This window comes from Nerophis ophidion, linkage group LG11, assembly GCF_033978795.1.
Source record: "Nerophis ophidion isolate RoL-2023_Sa linkage group LG11, RoL_Noph_v1.0, whole genome shotgun sequence".
Classification (NCBI taxonomy): domain Eukaryota; kingdom Metazoa; phylum Chordata; class Actinopteri; order Syngnathiformes; family Syngnathidae; genus Nerophis; species Nerophis ophidion.
The window spans coordinates 17010783-17029967 of record NC_084621.1 but is presented as its reverse complement, the minus strand read 5'-3'; the positions used below and the strand labels follow the sequence as shown (position 1 = coordinate 17029967).

At 39.8% G+C, this 19185-nt stretch overlaps 1 protein-coding gene across 1 annotated transcript in view; it reads right to left on the bottom strand.

Moving 5' to 3' along the window:
• myom3 (myomesin 3) overlaps positions 1–18919 on the bottom strand; it is a 279260-nt gene extending 260341 nt beyond the window's left edge. Inside the window, exons 1-3 of the mRNA XM_061915173.1 lie at positions 18780–18919; positions 14229–14350; positions 13069–13198 (exon numbers count right to left, since the gene is read on the bottom strand). Coding sequence (XP_061771157.1) covers positions 13069–13175 — 107 coding nt within the window. The 5' untranslated portion in view covers positions 13176–13198; positions 14229–14350; positions 18780–18919. The remainder of the gene's footprint in view (positions 1–13068; positions 13199–14228; positions 14351–18779) is intronic.
• Between the last annotated feature and the right edge of the window lie 266 nt (positions 18920–19185).

The window sequence follows — 19185 nt, the reverse complement described above, 5'->3', positions numbered from 1 at the left end:
AAGTGGAGGAGTTCAAATACCTCGGAGTCTTGTTCAGGAGTGAGGGAAGAGTGGATGGTGAGATCGACAGGTTGATCCGTGGGGCTTCTTCAGTAATGTGGATGCTGTATCGATCCGTTGTGGTGAAGAAGGAGCTGTAGCCGGACGGAGTCCACGGTTCTCGTCCCGGAAAAGGGTGGTGTGCCATCTCTAGGTTGAGAGGAGATCTTGCCCCAAGTGGAGGAGTTCAAGTACCTCAGAGTCTTGCTCACGAGTGAGGAAAGAGTGGATGCTGAGGTCGACAGGTGGGTCGGTGCGGCGTCTTCAGTAATGCAGACGCTGTATCGATCAGTTGTGGTGAAGAAGGAGCTGAGCCGGACCGAGTTCATGGTTCTCGCCCAGAAAAGGGTGGCGTGCCATCTCCAGGTAGAGGGGAGATCTTGCCCCAAGTGGAGGAGTTCAAGTATCTCGGAGTCTTGTTCATGAGTGAGGGAAGAGTGGATGGTGAGATCAACAGGCGGATCGGTGCGGTGTTTTCAGTAATGCAGACCCTGTATCGATCCGTTGTGGTGAAGAAGGAGCTGAGCCGCACCGAGTCGATGGTTCTCGCCCAGAACAGAGTGGAGTGCCATCTCCGGGTTGGGGAGGAAATCTTGCCCCAAGTGGAGGAGTTCAAGTACCTCGGAGTCTTGTTCAGGAGTGAGGGAAGAGTGGATGGTGAGATCGACAGGCGGATCCGTGCGGCTTCTTCAGTAATGCGGACGCTGTATCGATCCGTTGCGGTGAGGAAAGAGCTGAGCCGGAAAGAAAATCTCTCAATTTACCGGTCAATCTACGTTCCCATCCTCACCTATGGTCATGAGCTTTGGGTTATGACCGAAAGGACAAGATCACGGGTACAAGCGGACAAAATTAGTTTCCTCCGCCGGGTGGCAGGTCTCTCCCTTAGAGATAGGGTGAGAAGCTCTGTCATCCGGGAAAAGCTCAAAGTAAAGCCGCTGCTCCTCCAGATGAGGAACCAGATGAGGTGGTTAGGGCATAATTTTTTATCGCGCTTTTCTATTATTCGATACTCAGAGTGCTAACAGAGAAGTAGGAAGCCATCATTTATTCACACCTGGTGGTGGTAAGCTACAGCTGCCCTGGGCTAGACTGACGGAAGCGAGGCTGCCAGTTTGCGCCTCCGACCACCACCTATCATTCATTCATCATTCATTCACCAGTGTGAGCGGCACCGAGGGCAAGGGTGAAGTGTCTTGCCCAAGGACACAACGGCAGCGATTTGGATATCATGTAGGCAGGGAGCGAACCTGCAACCCTTATATTTCTGGCACGGTCGCTCTTCCCACTACGCCGTACCGCCTCATCTGGTCAGGATGCCACCCGAACGCCTCTGTAGGGAGGTGTTTCGGGCACGTCCGACCGGCAGGAGACCACGGGGAAGACCCGGGACACGTTGGGAAGACTATGTCTTCCGGCTGGTCTGGGAATGCCTCGGGATCCCCCGGTGGAGCTGGATAAAGTGGCTGGGGAGATGGGAAGTCTGGGCTTTGGTTTAGACTTCATTTGAAGAATCATTAAAATCAAATTAAGGTATCTTCTGTACCAGATTATAGCTAAATAGCTCATTTCCATATGCAGTCCCTGGCTACCTAAATTAAAGGGATACAAAAATCATGCAATAAAATTATGACAATAAAATCATGCCATAGCATGTAATCAAATTAAGAAAAGTCATAAAATTCCCTTTCATTGACACATACTTAATATACAATACAACCACCCCTCTTTTACATCATAACTAGACAATACATGCTCTTGTTCACATCTGTCATCATTTGTAAAAACAACCATGACACACCTCACAATTTACAACAAAAATGCTCTCATGGTAGATATAATACACATTAAGTTGATCTGCCAATCATAGTGTCCACCTTAGTATCCGTGTGAGCAGCTTGAACTTTTTAACTTCAAATTGCGAATAAAGACTCATCTGTTAGACTTTTCAAGTTTGTTGTGAGGTCGTTCCATTCCTTTATGGCTTTATATGTGCAAAAGCTGTTTTACATCTGGGTACGCTACACTGCCCCCTGGTGGAGGCTGGTGTGTTTCTAGTTGTCACAGCAGATCTAAACTGGACAAAGTGCTTAAGTGGCGCTGGTGCGGTGTTATTCAGGATTCGATGGGCCATTCGTATTAATACTAATCTTTGAATGTTAGAATGTCTTTCCTGCTTAGGCTGCTGCCCCCGCGACCCAACCTCGAATACCAATACCGGTATAACGTGCAACCCTAGTAATGAAATTGCCATTTTTTTTTGCAGAGGTGTTCAAACTTTTTCCACTGAGGGCCGCACACGGAAAAATTTAAGCAAATGGGGGCATTTTGATATTTTTCATTTTCAAATCATAACAAAATATATGTTTTGTTTTTTTAACATAAAGGGTCTCAGTCATTACAATGTTCAAAATAATTCAAATTATTATTATTTTTTTTAATTTTTTAATGCTTACAGTAAATCTATATATATCCTTCAAGTTGACATAAAGTAAAAAATAAAATAAAAAAGCCTTGTTAAAGACAACTTTGTTTTTATAGTAAAACTAAAATATGCATTATTTAGTAATCAGAGCCCTAAAAGATCAATAATGTAGGACTTTTAATTCTTCAATATTTTGAGTAAAAGTGAAAAGTAAAAAAAAAATCCCACAAAATATATTTGGGATCCAAAAGGTCCCCCACTCATTAAGCGATACATTTTTATTAGTTTTTATTTTTATTTCAACACTTAAGTTACGAGATCAACTTCAATATCTGTCGATTTTACTTTTGAACTATTATTTTGTTTCTTTTATGCCTTTTTGTCAAAGAAAACGTTCATGTTTTATATGGCAACCACACAATATATGCAATATTTTTCCCACATAAAACATTTTAAAGTGAAATTTTTGAAGTAATTGGTGTCATGACTTGGACTTGGGCGTGGATAGTTTTTCCGAGACAAAGGAAAGTTGGCACGGGCAAGACACGAATGTAAGTAAATTTTTTAATATTAACACTATAACTAAAAACAGGAACAAACAAAAAGGCGCGCACAATGGCGATGCAAAAACTTGGCTATGAAACAAAAGACAATTAACTATAAACACGAAGCAAAACACTTGCACTGTGGCATGAATAATGAGAACACTTACTGTGACTCAGACAAGGGTATGAGAAAAAAGCAGCATGGATATCATGAGTGCAGGAGGTGGTGTTGCCAGGACGGAGAACAGAAACAGACAGCTTAAATAGCAGTGACATAATCAGTGGAAACAGGTGCAAGACATGAGGACAGGTGAAAACTAATGAGTTGTCATGGTAACAAAACTAACCAGGAAGTGCAAAAACAGGAACTGAGTGCCCAAAAAACTAAAAATAATCACACAGACATGACAATTGGAGCCATGGATAGGTCAATAATTCATTATAAAATAGATTTTGTGTATTTTTTTATTTTTTTGGAGCAATGGCAAAAAAAAATTCAAATAAAGGAAGACCAAAAAAAAAGCCTGCATGGCAGCTTTGTGTCAACATTGCAACTTTTTCTCGTTTTTAGATTTGTTTGCAATATTATCAAGTGTGCAATTTTTGCAGAATGTGTGGCGGGCCGGTAAACAATTAGCTGCGGGCCACACTTTGGACACCCCTGGTTTAGAACTTGTGACTACAGGTACGTGGAATTTTGGTGATTTTGTTGGTATCAGGGCAAGAAACTTTCGTGGATTCATAGGTTGGAAGACGTAGATAAAGGTAATCTAAATGTTCTTCCTAAAGGTCTGAACACTCGTCTCTGCCATTATTGTCGATAGTTAACACATGTTTTTGTTTAGTAGTGAAACAAGCCGCCATGTATTTACTCAGGTGTGCACCCACCAGCCATCTGCCATCACAAACTCTAAGCCCCCCAGGCGTTACGTTCATCAACACATGCAAATCCACATGTGACTTCTCGTTCCTTTTTTTTTTTTGGTTTGACGGCAGGCACCCTGTAACTTCTTCTATTTTTTGGCATGTTTTTTTTAAACCCCCTCTTTGTATTGCATCAGGGGTGTCCAAAGTGCGGTGCGGGGGGCATTTGGGGCCCGCAGGTCATTCTTTAACGGCCCCACTGGACATTTTAAAAATACAATTGAAAAAAATTTAAAAACATTAAAAAGTGGTATAAAAGCGCCAACAGGTGAAATGTAACAAGAAATTGTTGCAATGCTTTAATAACACAAAGCTGCCATGCAGGCTGTTTCTTTCTTAAAAGATAATAATGAATCAAAATCAATATTTTGAATTATTGACCTATTCAAGAATTCAATTACGTCACATTAAATATTCCACTTTGAGATATTTTTTGGGGAAAATTTTGCATATTTTGTGTTTTGCCATTTAAAAAACTCAGCTGTTTTTTTTAAAAAAGGGCCTAAAACAAAGAAAAACATAACAATAAAACTTAAAATTGACGGATATATCTGAAGGTGATCTCGAGATTATTGTGCAAAGCGTAAACATGAAAAAAATATATTATTTATTTTTTAACACTTTAATGAGTAGGACACTTTTGATACCCAATTATTTTAGTGATTTTTTTTTAAGTGTCATTGCTAAAAAATCAAAATCCAAAATTAAGGCTCCAATTATTATATAATCTCAAATATTCCACCTAAAAAAAGTTATTGGGTGAAAATATTGCATATTTTGTGTTTTGCCATATAAAAAACTGAGCTGTTTTTTTTAAAGAAGGGCCTAAAACAAACAAACAAACAAAAAACATAAACAACAATAAAACTTAAAATTGACAGATATATCTGAAGTTGATCTCGGGATTATTGTGCGAAAAGTAAAAAGTAAAAAAAAATGTATTATTTATTTTTTAACACTTTAATGAGTTTTGGATCCCCAATTATTTTAGTGTGATTTGTTTTCAAGTGTCATTGCTCAAAAAAATAATAATGAATCCAAATCCAAAATTAAGGCTCCAATTATTATATAATCTCAAATATGCCACCTAAAAAAATTTGGGGGTGAAAATTTTGCATATTTTGTGTTTTGCCATGTAAAAAACTGAGCTGTTTTTTTTAAAGAAGGGTCAAAAACAAACAAACAAACAAAAAAAACATAACAGCAATACAACTTAAAATTGACAGATAGAGATGGCGACTTGTCCAGGGTGTACCCCGCCTTCCGCCCGATTGTAGCTGAGATAGGCGCCAGCGCCCCCCGTGACCCCAAAAGGGAATAAGCGGTAGAAAATGAATGGATGGATGGATATCTGAAGTTGATCTCGGGATTATTGTGCTAAAAGTAAACAGTAAAAAAAAAAAACATTTTTTTTTTTTTAACATTTTAATGAGTAGGACACTTTTGGATCCCCAATTATTTTAGTGTGATTTGTTTTTAAGTGTCATTGCTCCAAAAAAAAAAATAATGAATCAAAATCCAAAATTAAGGCTCCAATTATTATATAATCTCAAATATTCCACCTAAAAAAGTTATTGGGTGAAAATATTGTTTATTTTGTTTTTTTTTTCGATTCTTTTTCCTATTGTTAATCTGGATATTTAAAAATTTAATAATAATAAAAATAATAACACTGAATAATAATATATTTTTTTACCAAAACCCTTTGGGGTCCCAGGAATCATAAGGAGGTCTGAATGTATATTTTTTATATATACAATGGGGCAAACAAGTATTTAGTCAGCAAGTTCTCCCACTTAAAATGATGACAGAGGTCTGTAATTTTCATCATAGGTACACTTCAACTGTGAGAGACAGAATGTGAAAAAAAAAAAATCGTAGGAATTGTAGGAATTTTAAATAATTTATTTGTAAATTATGGTGGAAAATAAGTATTTGGTTAACCATTCAAAGCTTTCACTGATGGAAGGAGGTTTTGGCTCAAAATCCCACGATTCATTCTTTCCTTAACACGGATCAATCGTCCTGTCCCCTTAGCAGAAAAAAATCCCCAAAACATGATGTTTCCACCCCCATGCTTCACAGTGGGTTTGGTGTTCTTGGAATGCAACTCAGTATTCTTCTTCCTCCAAACACCACGAGTTGAGTTTATACCAAAATGGATACATGGATGATACAGCAGAGGATTGGGAGAATGTCATGTGGTCAGATGAAACCAAAATAGAACTTTTTGGTATAAACTCAACTCGTGTTTGGAGGAAGAAGAATACTGAGTTGCATCCCAAGAACACCAAACCTACTGTGAAGCATGGGGGTGGAAACGTCATGCTTTGGGGCTGTTTTTCTGCTAAGGGGACAGGACGATTGATCCGTGTTAAGGAAAGAATGAATGGGACCATGTATCGTGAGATTTTGAGCCGAAATCTCCTTCCATCAGTGAGAGCTTTGAATGGTTGACCAAATACTTATTTTCCACCATAATTTAAAAATAAATTCCTACAATGTGAATTCCTGGATTTTTTTTTTTCACATTCTGTCTCTCACAGTTGAAGTGTACCTATGATGAAAATTACAGACCTCTGTCATCATTTTAAGTGGGAGTACTTGCACAATCGCTGGCTGACTAATCACTTTTTTGCCCCACTGTATATGTTCAGTATGTGTATGTTTGTACTGTGAATGTGCGTGTAGATGGACAAACTTAAAACGCGTTTTTGACAGGTAGACTTAATGTTGATCGAGAGATTTAAACTTTGAATATTAATAATAATAATACTAAATAATGATAATTTTTTTTATACTTTTTTGACCAAAACCCTTTGGCTTTACCAAGGTCAAGCCTGAGTGAAGAACTAAATGTAGACTTTTTTTTTTATACATTTATAGTATTGGTTTTTAAATGAAAAAATATCAAAATGCCCCCCAGCTTGCTTTGATTTTTCAGTGTGTGGCCGTCAGTGGAAAAAGTTTGGACACCCCTGATATAGAATCATGCACGTATGAAACATTGATCGTCTGAGGAATGATGAACAGGGAATTAATCAACTCGATCTACTCACCGAGGCAACTGGCTGAGGCGAGATGCCACCTTATTAGAAGCATTTAAGTCTCACCTTAAAACTCATTTGTATACTCTAGCCTTTAATAGACTCCCTTTTTAGACCAGTTGATCTGCCGTTTCTTTTCTTTTAATCCTCTGTCCCACTGGAGGGGGTCCGGTCCGTTGGCCATGGATGAGGTGCTGGCTGTCCTGAGTCGGGACCCAGGATGGACCGCTCGACCAGAGCCGGGACCCAGGATGGACCGCTCGTCCAGAGCCGGGACCCAGGATGGACCGCTCGCCTATGTACCGGTTGGGGACATCTCTGCGCTGCTGATCCGCCTCCGCTCGTGGTGGTTTCCTGCTGGCTCCACTGTGGACGGGACTCTCTCTGCTGTGTTGGATCCACTTTGGACTGGACTCTCACGGTTGTGTTGGATCCACTTTGATCCACTTTGGACTGAACTCTCACGGTTGGATCCACTTTTGACTGGACTCTCACGGTTGTTTTGGATCCACTATGATCCACTTTGGACTGAACCCTCACGGTTGTGTTGGATCCACTATGATCCACTTTGGACTGAACCCTCACGATTGGATCCACTTTGGACTAGACTCTCACGGTTGTGTTGGACCCACTATGGATTGAACTTTCACAGGACTCTCACGGTTGTGTTGGATCCACTATGATCCACTTTGGACTGGACTCTCATGGTTGTGTTGGATCTACTATGATCCACTTTGGACTGAACTCTCACGGTTAGATCCACTTTGGACTGGACTCTCACGGTTGCGTTGGATCCACTATTAACCACTTTGGACTAGACTCTCACGGCTGTGTTGGATCCACTATGATCCACTTTGAACTGGACTCTCACGGTTGCGTTGGATCCACTATTAACCACTTTGGACTAGACTCTCACGGCTGTGTTGGATCCACTATGATCCACTTTGGACTGGACTCTCACGGTTGCGTTGGATCCACTATTAGCCACTTTGGACTAGACTCTCACGGCTGTGTTGGATCCACTATGATCCACTTTGGACTGGACTCTCACGGTTGGATCCACTTTGGACTGGACTCTCACGGTTGCGTTGGATCCACTATGATCCGCTTTGGACTGGACTCTCACGGCTGTGTTGGATCCACTATGATCCACTTTGGACTGGACTCTCACGGTTGCGTTGGCTCCACTATGATCCACTTTGGACTGGACTCTCACGGTTGGATCCACTTTGGACTGGACTCTCACGGTTGTGTTGGATCCACTATGATCCACTTTGGACTTAACTCTCACGGTTGGATCCACTATGGACTGGACTCTCACGGTTGTGTTGGACCCACTATGAATTGAACTTTCACAGGACTCTCACAGTTATGTTGGATCCACGATTATCCACTTTGGACTGAACTCTCACAGTTGGATCCACTTTGGACTGGACTCCCACGGTTGTGTTGGATCCACTATGATCCACTTTGGACTGAACTCTCACGGTTGAATCCACTTTGGACTGGACTCTCACGGTTGTGTTGGATCCACTATGATCCACTTTGGACTGGACTCTCACGGTTGTGTTGGATCCACTATGATCCAATTTGGACTGACCTCTCACGGTTGGATCCACTTTGGACTGGACTCTCACGGTTGTGTTGGACCCACTATGGATTGAACTTTCACAGGACTCTCACGGTTGTGTTGGATCCACTATGATCCACTTTGGACTGAACTCTCACGGTTGGATCCACTTTGGACTGGACTCTCACGGTTGTGTTGGATCCACTATGATCCACTTTGGACTGAACTCTCACGGTTGGATCCACTTTGGACTGGACTCTCACGGTTGTGTTGGACCCACTATGGATTGAACTTCCACAGGACTCACACGGTTGTGTTGGATCCACTATGATCCACTTTGGACTGGACTCACGCGGTTGTGTTGGATCCACTATGATCCACTTTGGACTGGACTCTCACGATTGTGTTGGATCCACTATGATCCACTTTGGACTGAACTCTCATGGTTGGATCCACTTTGGACTGAACTCTCACGGTTGGATCCACTTCTGACTGGACTCTCACGGTTGTGTTGGACCCACTATGGATTGAACTTTCACAGGACTCTCACGGTTGTGTTGGATCCACTATGATCCAATTTGGACTGGATTCTCACAGTTGTGTTGGACCCACTATGATCCACTTTGGACTGGACTCTCACGGTTTTGTTGGATCTACTATGATCCACTTTGGACCGAACTCTCACGGTTGGATCCACTTTGGACTGGACTCTCACGGTTGTGTTGGATCCACTATGATTTACTTTGGACTGGACTCTCACGGTTGTGTTGTATCTACTATGATCCACTTTGGACTGAACTCTCACGGTTGGATCCACATTGGACTGGACACTCACGGTTGTGTTGGATCCACGATGATCCACTTTGGTCTGAACTCTCATGGTTGGATCCACCTTGGACTGGACTCTCACGGTTGTGTTGGATCCACTATGATCCACTTTGGACTGAACTCTCACGGTTGGATCCACTTTGGACTGGACTCTCACGGTTGTGTTGGATCCACTATGGATTGAACTTTCACAGTATCATGTTAGACCCGCTCGACATCCATTGCTTTCGGTTCCCCTAGAGCATTAGAGTAAAACTCTGGCCCGCGGGCCAAATCTGGCCCACCGTGTAATTTAATTTGGCCCTTGAGGCAATATCAATTTAGCATTAGATCTGGCCCGCCGGTGTTATACAACGTCGGTGCCGCTGTAACACCGCATTCACTGCTAATAATCCTACTTGCCAACCCTCCTAATTTTCCCGGTAGACTCCCGAAGTTCAGTGCCCCTCCCGAAAATCTCCCGGGGCAACCAACCTCCCGAATTTCTACCGATTTCCACCTGGACAATTATATCGTTACGTCCACTTTTCCTCCATACTAACAGCTAACACATAATATTTGTGGCTTTTACACACACGCACAAGTGAATGCAAGGCATACTTGGTCATAGAGGTCAAACTGAGGGTGGCCGTATAAACAACTTTAGCACTGTTACAAATATGCGCCACACTGTGAACCCACACCAAACAAGAATGACAACACACATTTCGGGTGAACATCCCCACCGTAACACAACAGTACAAATACCCAGAACCCCTTGCAGCACTAACTCTTCCGGGAAACTTCCACCTAACTGACCAATAATTAACGTTTTATTCATGCACTTTCTCTTGCTACTTCAAGGCTTGAATGTTCGGTTCATTCGTTATTGTTATTTTATTTTCAAATTTATTATTAGCCAGTGAAAAAATTTTGATATTTACCTCAGAAGATTCCAAATAGAAAAAAAGGCATAACATTTTTATTTGGATTTTATTTGATATGCCATTGATATTTTTTAAATTTTTATTATTATTATTTGAACCTGGATTTTGCATGTCACTAAAGTTATACAGGCCTTGCTTGTTCAATATTTAATGCAAAACTTGTTCGGATCCCTATTAAAAGGTTAATTTGTTCAACCTTGGCCCGCGGCTTTGTTCAGTTTAAAATTTTGGCCCACTCTGTATTTGAGTTTGACACCCCCGCCCTAGAGGGTGGGGGTTTGCCCACACATCTGAGGTCCTCTCCAAGGTTTCTCATAGTCATCATTGTCACCGACGTCCCACTGGGTGTGAGTTTTCCTTGCCCTTATATGGGCCTACCGAGGATGTCGTTGTGGTTTGTGTAGCCCTTTGAGACACTTGTGATTGATTGATTGATTGATTGATTGATTGATTGATTGATTGATTGATACAAAACTTCATTAAACTTTCATATTAAGGTGGGGGCCGCCAAATAACGTCTCGCGGGCCGCAATTGGCCCGCGGGCTTCCCACAAAACCTCTTTGTCTTCCGCTTCTTCAGTTTCCTGTTGGACGTCTTCTGAAGGAGGTCTGTTCAGGTGGGTACTTCTTTGAATTTGGCATTACCATTCCATTTTGTTCACTAGCGACACTGAGATCTTTATTCATGCGTTCGTTACGTCTCGTCTCCATTACTGTAGTTTTTATGGTATTTTAATTTTTAATTTTTTTAACCAGGGAGATACTATACAGCAGGGGTCACCAACGCGGTGCCCGCGGGCACCAGGTCGCCCGTAAGGACCAGATGAGTCGCCCGCTGGCCTGTTCTAAAAATAGCTCAAATAGCAGCACTTACCAGTGAGCTGCCTCTATTTTTTTAAATTGTATTTATTTACTAGCAAGCTGGTCTCGCTTTGCTCTACATTTTTGATTCTAAGAAAGACAAAACTCAAATAGAATTTGAAAATCCAAGAAAATGTTTTAAAGACTTGGTCTTCACTTGTTTAAATAAATTCATTAATTTTTTTACTTTGCTTCTTATAACTTTCAGAAAGACAATTTTAGAGAATAAATACAGCCTTACAAATGATTTTGGGATTTTTAAACACATATACCTTTTTACCTTTTAAATTCCTTCCTCTTCTTTCCTGACAATTTTAATCAATGTTCAAATATTTTATTTTATTTTATTGTAAAGAATAATAAATACATTTTAAATCAAATCCTCATTTTGGCTTCTGTTTTTGTGAAATATTTCTTCAAACTTATGATTAAAATTCCAAAAACATATTCTGGCAAATCTAGAAAATCTTATTTCAAAGTCTTTTGAATTTCTTTTAACATATTTGTTCTGGCAAACCTAGAAGAAATAAAGATTTGTCTCTGTTAGAAATAAAGCTTTGTCCAATTTGTTATATATTCTAACAAAGTGCAGATTGGATTTTAACCTATTTAAAACATGTCATCAAAATTCTAAAATTAATCTTAATCAGGAAAAATGACTAATGATGTTCCATAAATTCTTTTTTTTTATCTCTTTCAAAAAGATTCGAATTAGCTAGTTCATACCTTCATTTTTTCGGTTGAATTTTGAATTTTAAAGAGTCGAAATTGAAAGTAAACTATGTTTCAAAATGTAATTTTCTTTTTTATTTCATGTTTTCTCCTTTTTAAACCGTTCAATTAAGTGAAAACTTCCGTAAAAGAAAAAAAAATGTACGACGGAATGACAGACAGAAATACCCATTTTTTTATATATATAGATTTATTTATTAAAGGTAAATTGAGCAAATTGGCTATTTCAGGCAATTTATTTAAGTGTGTATCAAACTGGTAGCCCTTCTTATTAATCAGTACCCAAGAAGTAGTTCTTGGTTTCAAAAAGGTTGCTGACCCTGCTGTACAGTATAGAGATGCGCGGTTTGACTATATTATACACCCCCCCCCGTGCGTCAGTAAGGTGGGCGGAGTTGGGAGCGTGGGGGTGTATAATATAGTCAGGAACACTCATGGATGCAAAGGATTCTGGGTATTTTCTGCGTTGCGTTTATGTTGTGTTACTGTGAGGATGTTCTCCCGAAATGTGTTTGACATTCTTGTTTGGTGTGGCTTCACAGTGTGGCGCATATTAGTAAGAGTGTTAAAGTTGTTTATATCACAACCATCAGTGTACTCGGTATCACCCAGTATGCCTTGCAGTCGTGGGCATGTGTCTGCGGAAGCTGCATGCAACATGTTGCTGGACTGGCAAGCAGTTTGTACATGTTTTAGAAGACGTCAAAGGCAATGATTTCATAGCACGCCCCTTATTCTCGTTATCTGGATGAGCACCAGCAAATTTTCGCGAGGATGGTTACGGCTCCCATCGTCTTATATACTCTGTGAAACGGGTCAAAATAGCTCTTTGAGTGGTAAAGGTTGCCGACCCCTGATACATAACAATGGGCGGGTGGTTGCGGTTTTGATAAAATGTTGGTTCGGGTGGATGGCGGGTGGATGACGACTTTAGTGATGCAGTTGCGGATGATATAATTGCCTATCCGCCTCTCTAGTACAGTACAAAATCCAGAGTAGTGGACCTTCTCCAACCATCCCCCCAAAAGAGAAGTTTTTAAGTCCGTCATTTGAAAACAGTTTGAACGGTTAATGTATTTTTGTGAATGGGTGAAATAATCATACACGTGACTTTTATTCTAAATATATTCCTGGCCGTGTCCAAACATGAGAAAGTCCGCCGGTGTTGTACCTGGATGTGAAGGTCCTCTTCTTGCTTTGCGAGGACAGCGCCATGCTGTGAGACACGCGAGCCGACGACGACTCCTGCTCCCGTTGCATCGCAATCCTGGTTTCCATGGTAACCCAGCCCCAACAGGCACCTATGGAGGTGTGTGGAAGGCAAGCAGGTTCAGTACAATGTGCCTGGAGAATTTCAATACATCCGAAGAGAGCTAAATGATGTGTTCATAATTGATATGTAAGTTGTCATGCAGTATTGCTACTAGGGTTGTACGGTATACCTCTACTGCGATACTAATGAATCATATTCGGTACTATACCGCCTCTAAAAAAGTACCGGTACAGGCCCACCATTTTTTGGGGAACGGGCACATCGTTGTCACGTCATGACATTGCTGGTTTTACAAGCAAATCACAAATCCTCACCTCCGTGGCGACAAATAAAGTAAGTTTCTTCCAAGTAGCATTATCACTGGAGGACGAAGAAATAGCTAAACATGCTTCACTACACCCCGTAGGAGGATACAATAGCTCATTGACTTCACAATGTAAACCAACGCCATGGGTGGATCTACACCTGACATCCACTGTAATGATACCAAGTACAATAGCGTATCTAGTCGATACTACCATGATTACATCGATATTTTTTTAGTATCACAAAATGTTTTTTATTTTTTTGAATTTATATCATGTTTATAAACTCAGGAAATGCATCCCTGGACACATGAGGACTTAAATTATGACCATTGTACGATCCTGTCAGTACTTGGTATCGCATCGATACCCAAGTTTGTGGTATCATCCAAAACTAATATAAAGTATCAAAGACGAGAAGAATAAGTGACTATTACATTTAACAGAAGTGTAGATAGAACATGTTAAAACAGAAAGTAAGCAGATATTAACAGTAAATTATATGTAACGCCGGTTCGGCATCGTGGTACCGGGTTCGATTCCCTCGTGGATGCAACACAACAAAGGTAGGATCTAACAAATATATTAACAAAAGGGGAGCTCTGAACAGAAACACTGGAGCTAATAAAAAGGGAAACAAAAGACGCTAGCATGAGAGCTATGAAATATAAAGAACTAAGACTTGGCACAAAGGCACAAAAGTAAAAACAACAATGATTAGCATGTGAGCTAAAGATGACAAGCTAAACATACCTGACGTTACGTTGCGTGAAAGCAAGTTGGAGTCCCAGAAAGAATAAACAGAAGAGGCTGGCTTCTAAAGGGAAGGCGATTAACAGAGACAGGTGTGCAGGGACCAGGAGTAGCAGCTGAAACTAATGAGTAACCATAGAAACGAACAAAAACAAGAAGTGAAGCACGTCAAACAACTGAGTGATATCCAAATGAAACAAAGCAACAATAATATGAGAAGATCCAAGTACGGATCTTAACATTATAAGTGGATTAATAATCCATTTTTACAGTTTGTCCCTCATAATGTTGACAAAATAATTGATAAATGACACAATATGTTACTGCATACGTCAGCAAAAATTTATACAGTATATCTATTTTTATATTGCTATTTTTATCTTTGGTATGAAAATTATTATGTAACAAAAGTTATTAGTATTTTTGGGTTCTTTGTTGTTGCTAGTTTTGTATTATGACAATGTATTATTGGATCATGTTGTACTGCACTTTAATCTTTTGTTTTTTGGTTGTGTGATGTTTTTTTTGCCTGGACCCCAGGAAGAATAGTCTCCACAGCGGTGTAGACTAATGGGGATCCTTAATAAACTAAACTAAACTAATTAGGAGTCTTTGTTTGTTTACTTACTACTAAAAGACAAGTTGTCTAATACATTCAACTGTTTTATTTAAGGACTAAATTATAATAATAAACATATGTTTCATGTACACTAAGATTTTTTGTTGAAATAATAATAATAATAATACATTTTACTTATAAGGAGCCTTTCTGGGACTTCAAGGACACCGTACAAAATCCAAACAGTAAAATCAAATTGGATAAAAACGACAGCAACAAAGATAGAATAGATACGAGGATTACAATGAATAAGCAGTCAGAAACAGGTGTGTTTTGAGTCCTAATAAAGACAATATTGCCATTTTTTGTGTTGCTCTAGACCGCAGCACTAAGCGAATGCAAAATCAGTTGGCCACAAGGTTATTGTTTTATTCACAGTCTCTAAAGAGCCACCCTTTACACAAACATAATGTTTTGTTTCTTGTCATCTCGTTCAATTACAACGTGGAAGAGGATGTTGGCAGACAATCCTAGACTTCTTCTTTAGAGTTCTCGGTGTTGAAGGAAAGGAGAGGTTTCTTTATGTAGATAATGGACCAAATTAAAATGGACCATCCCCTATGAGTGGGCCTGGGAAAAATGAGTGTATCCACACAGCATACAGATTTTATTCTCTGTTGTTTGTTTAATAGTATTTTAAATATTCCTTATCATTGACTTTTTATTGACGTCTTAACAGTGATACGTGTCCATAGAGCAGGGCCCTTTAAGGGCTAGATGAGTTGCCCACTGGCCTGTTCTAAAAACAGCTCAAATAGCAGCACTTACCAGTGAGCTGCCTCTATTTTTTAAATTTTATTTATTTACTTGCAAGCTGGTCTCGCTTTGCTCCACATTTTTAATTCTAAGAGAGACAAAAGTCAAATAGAATTGGAAAATCCAAGAAAATATTTCAAAGACTTGGTCTTCACTTGTTTAAATAAATTCATTTATTTTTTTATTTTGCTTCTTATAACTTTCAGAAAGACAATTTTAGAGAAAAAATACAACCTTACAAATGATTTTAGGATTTTTAAACACATATACCTTTTAAATCCCTTCCTCTTCTTTCCTGACAATTTACATCATTGTTCCAGCAATTTATTTTTTTTATTATAAGGAATAATAAATACATTTGATTTAATTCTTCATTTTAGCTTCTGTTTTTTCGACGAAGAATATTTGTGAAATATTTCTTCAAACTTATTATGATTAAAATTCCCAAAAATTATTCTGGCAAATCTAGAAAATCTGAAGAATCAAATTGAAATCTTATTTCAAAGTTTTTTGAATTTCTTTTAACATTTTTCTTCTGGAAAATCTAGAAGAAATAACGATTTGTCTTTGTTAGAAATATAGCTTGGTCCAATTTGTTATATATTCTAACAAAGTGCAGATTGGATTACATGGGTTGTACTTGTACTTGTGTAGTGCTTTTCTACCTTAAAGGTACTCTAGACGCTTTGACACTACTTCCACATTTACTCATTCACACACACATTCACACACTGATGGAGGGAGCTGCCATGCAAGGCGCTAACCAGCACCCATCATCAGCCTTCCCAGAACTACAAAAGTACAAACCCTGTTTCCATATGAGTTGGGAAATTGTGTCAGATGTAAATATAAACGGAATACAATGATTTGCAAATCATTTTCAACCCATATTCAGTTGAATGCACTACAAAGACAACATATTTGATTTTCAAACTCATAAACTTATTTTTTTTTTTTTGCAAATAATAATTAACTTAGAATTTCATGGTTACAACATGTGCCAAAGTAGTTGGGAAAGGGCATGTTCACCACTGTGTTACATCACCTTTTCTTTTAACAACATTCAATAAACATTTGGGAACTGAGGAAACTAATTGTTGAAGCTTTGAAAGTGAAATTATTTCCCATTCTTGTTTTATGTAGAGCTTCAGTCGTTCAACAGTCCGGGATCTCTGCTGTCATATTTTACGCTTCAGAATGCGCCACACATTTTCCATGGGTGACAGGTCTGGACTGCAGGCAGGCCAGGAAAGTACCCGCACTCTTTTTTACGAAGCCACATTGTCGTAACATGTGGCTTGGCATTGTCTTGCTGAAATAAGCAGGGGTGTCCATGATAACGTTGCTTGGATGACAACAAATGTTGTTCCAAAACCTGTATGGACCTTTCAGCATTAATGGTGCCTTCACAGATGTGTAAGTTACCCATGCCTTGGCCACTAATGCACCCCCATACCATCACAGATGCTGGCTTTTGAACTTCGCGCCTATAACAATCCGGATGGTTATTTTCCTCTTTGTTCCGGAGGACACCACGTCCACAGTTTCTAAATACAATTGGAAATGTGGACTCGTCAGACCACAAAACACTTTTCCACTGTGCATCAGTCCATTTTAGATAAGCTCGGGCCCAGCCAAGCCAGCGGCGTTCCTTGGTGTTGTTGATAAATGGCTTTCGCTTTGCATAGTAGAGTTTTTACTTGCTCTTACAGATGTAGCAAGCAACTGTAGTAACTGACAGTGGTTTTATAGAGTGTTCCTGAACCCGTGTGGTGATATCCTTTACACACTGATGTCGGTTTTTGATGCAGTACCGCCTGAGGGATCAAAAGTCTGTAATATCATCGTTTACGTGCAGTGATTTCTCCAGATTCTCTGAACCTTTTGATGATTTTACGGACCGTAGATGGTAAAATCCCTAAATTCCTTGCAATAGCTCGTTGAAAAATGTTGTTCTAAAACTGTTTGACAATTTGCTTACAAAGTGGTGACCCTCACCCCATCCTTGTTTGTGAATTACTTAGCATTTCATGGAAGCTGCTTTTATACCCAATCATGGCACCCACCTGTTCCCAATTAGCCTGCACACCTGTGGGATTTTTCAAATAAGCATTTGATGAGCATTTCTCAACTTTATCAGTATTTCCCAACTTCCTTGTCACGTGTTGCTGGCATCAAATTCTAAAGTTAATGATTATTTGCAGGAAAAAAAATGTTTATCAGTTTGAACATCAAAAATGTTGTCTTTGTAGCATATTCAACTGAATATGGTTTGAAATTTTTTGCAAATCATTGTATTCCGTTTATATTTACATCTAACACAATTTCCCAACTCATATGGAAACGGGGTTTGTACGAAGTGGAGAGAAAGCAGGACCAGACTCCCCTCCAGGTGACCTTTTCTTTGAACTGTTTTACGACCTTTTCTTTCAACTGGTTTGCAACAAAGGTGACGGCTGTTTATGACCCCCACTCCCTTAGAAACAGCGGTTGCCATCTAATCAGGGAAAGTCCTTATAAAAGAGGAAGCGGGCAATCTTTCGTCAGAGCGTGGTGACACTGTACAAGGGTACAGGTGTTTCTCCTCATTGAGCCAAATGTAATTTTGTCTCTGTTTAATTTCTTGCTTCTTGTCTTGTTTATTATATGTCATCAGTGTTTGATCAAATCAGGGAAAGTCCAAGTAAAAGAGGAGGCGTGCAATCTTTCGTCAGAGCGTGGTGACACTGTACAAGGGTACAGGTGTTTCTCCTCATTGAGCCAAATTTAATTCTGTCTCTGTTTAATTCCTTGCCTCCTGTCTTGTTTATTATTTGGCAAAAAAAAAAGCTTATCAGTTTGAACATCAAATATGTTGTCTTTGTAGCATATTCAACTGAATATGGGTTGAAAAGGATTTGCAAATCATTGTATTCCGTTTATATTTACATCTAACACAATTTCCCAACTCATATGGAAACAGGGTTTGTAAGCATTCCGTCCATTGAGGCCATGGGAATTAAACGCCATTAAAAGATTTAAGTGACTGAAAAGCAAGAAGAACTATTTCAGGTGTACACACTTCAAAACACAGGTGCGCTCTTCACTTCGTTAATGGTGCTCTTCTAAATGAGAGTAACCTTTTAAAGCCCAAAGTCTGCATGCCAGCTGTGCTAAGTTAAGCAAACTGCACTCACTTTTCCTTAAGGGCACGGTCGGAGTCTTTTCGGATCTTTCCCTTGCCTCTAGGTGTGTCTTCTCCAAGGTCTTCTCCCCGTCTACATCTGTGGATGACAGGATGCTCCTCCACTGTAAAGGTGACAAATATAGAGCGATGACGCCTCCCCTGTACTTTCAGGCGTGACATAACCCCGCTGCCTTTTATAAAGAGCCGCCACCGGGCAACATAAGACCATGAAGGACCCCGGCAGCTGAAGGGGAACAGCTGGAATGCTCGAGGGAGAAGAAACAATCAGGCTGCAAGTCTTTATTTCATCACTTGGACTGAGAGGAATATGGATGGCCTCCGAGTATGTTTTCCACCAAGAAGTGTTACGTGACAGAAAACTATACAAGACTGTGCCAAAGTCTTACAAACCATAT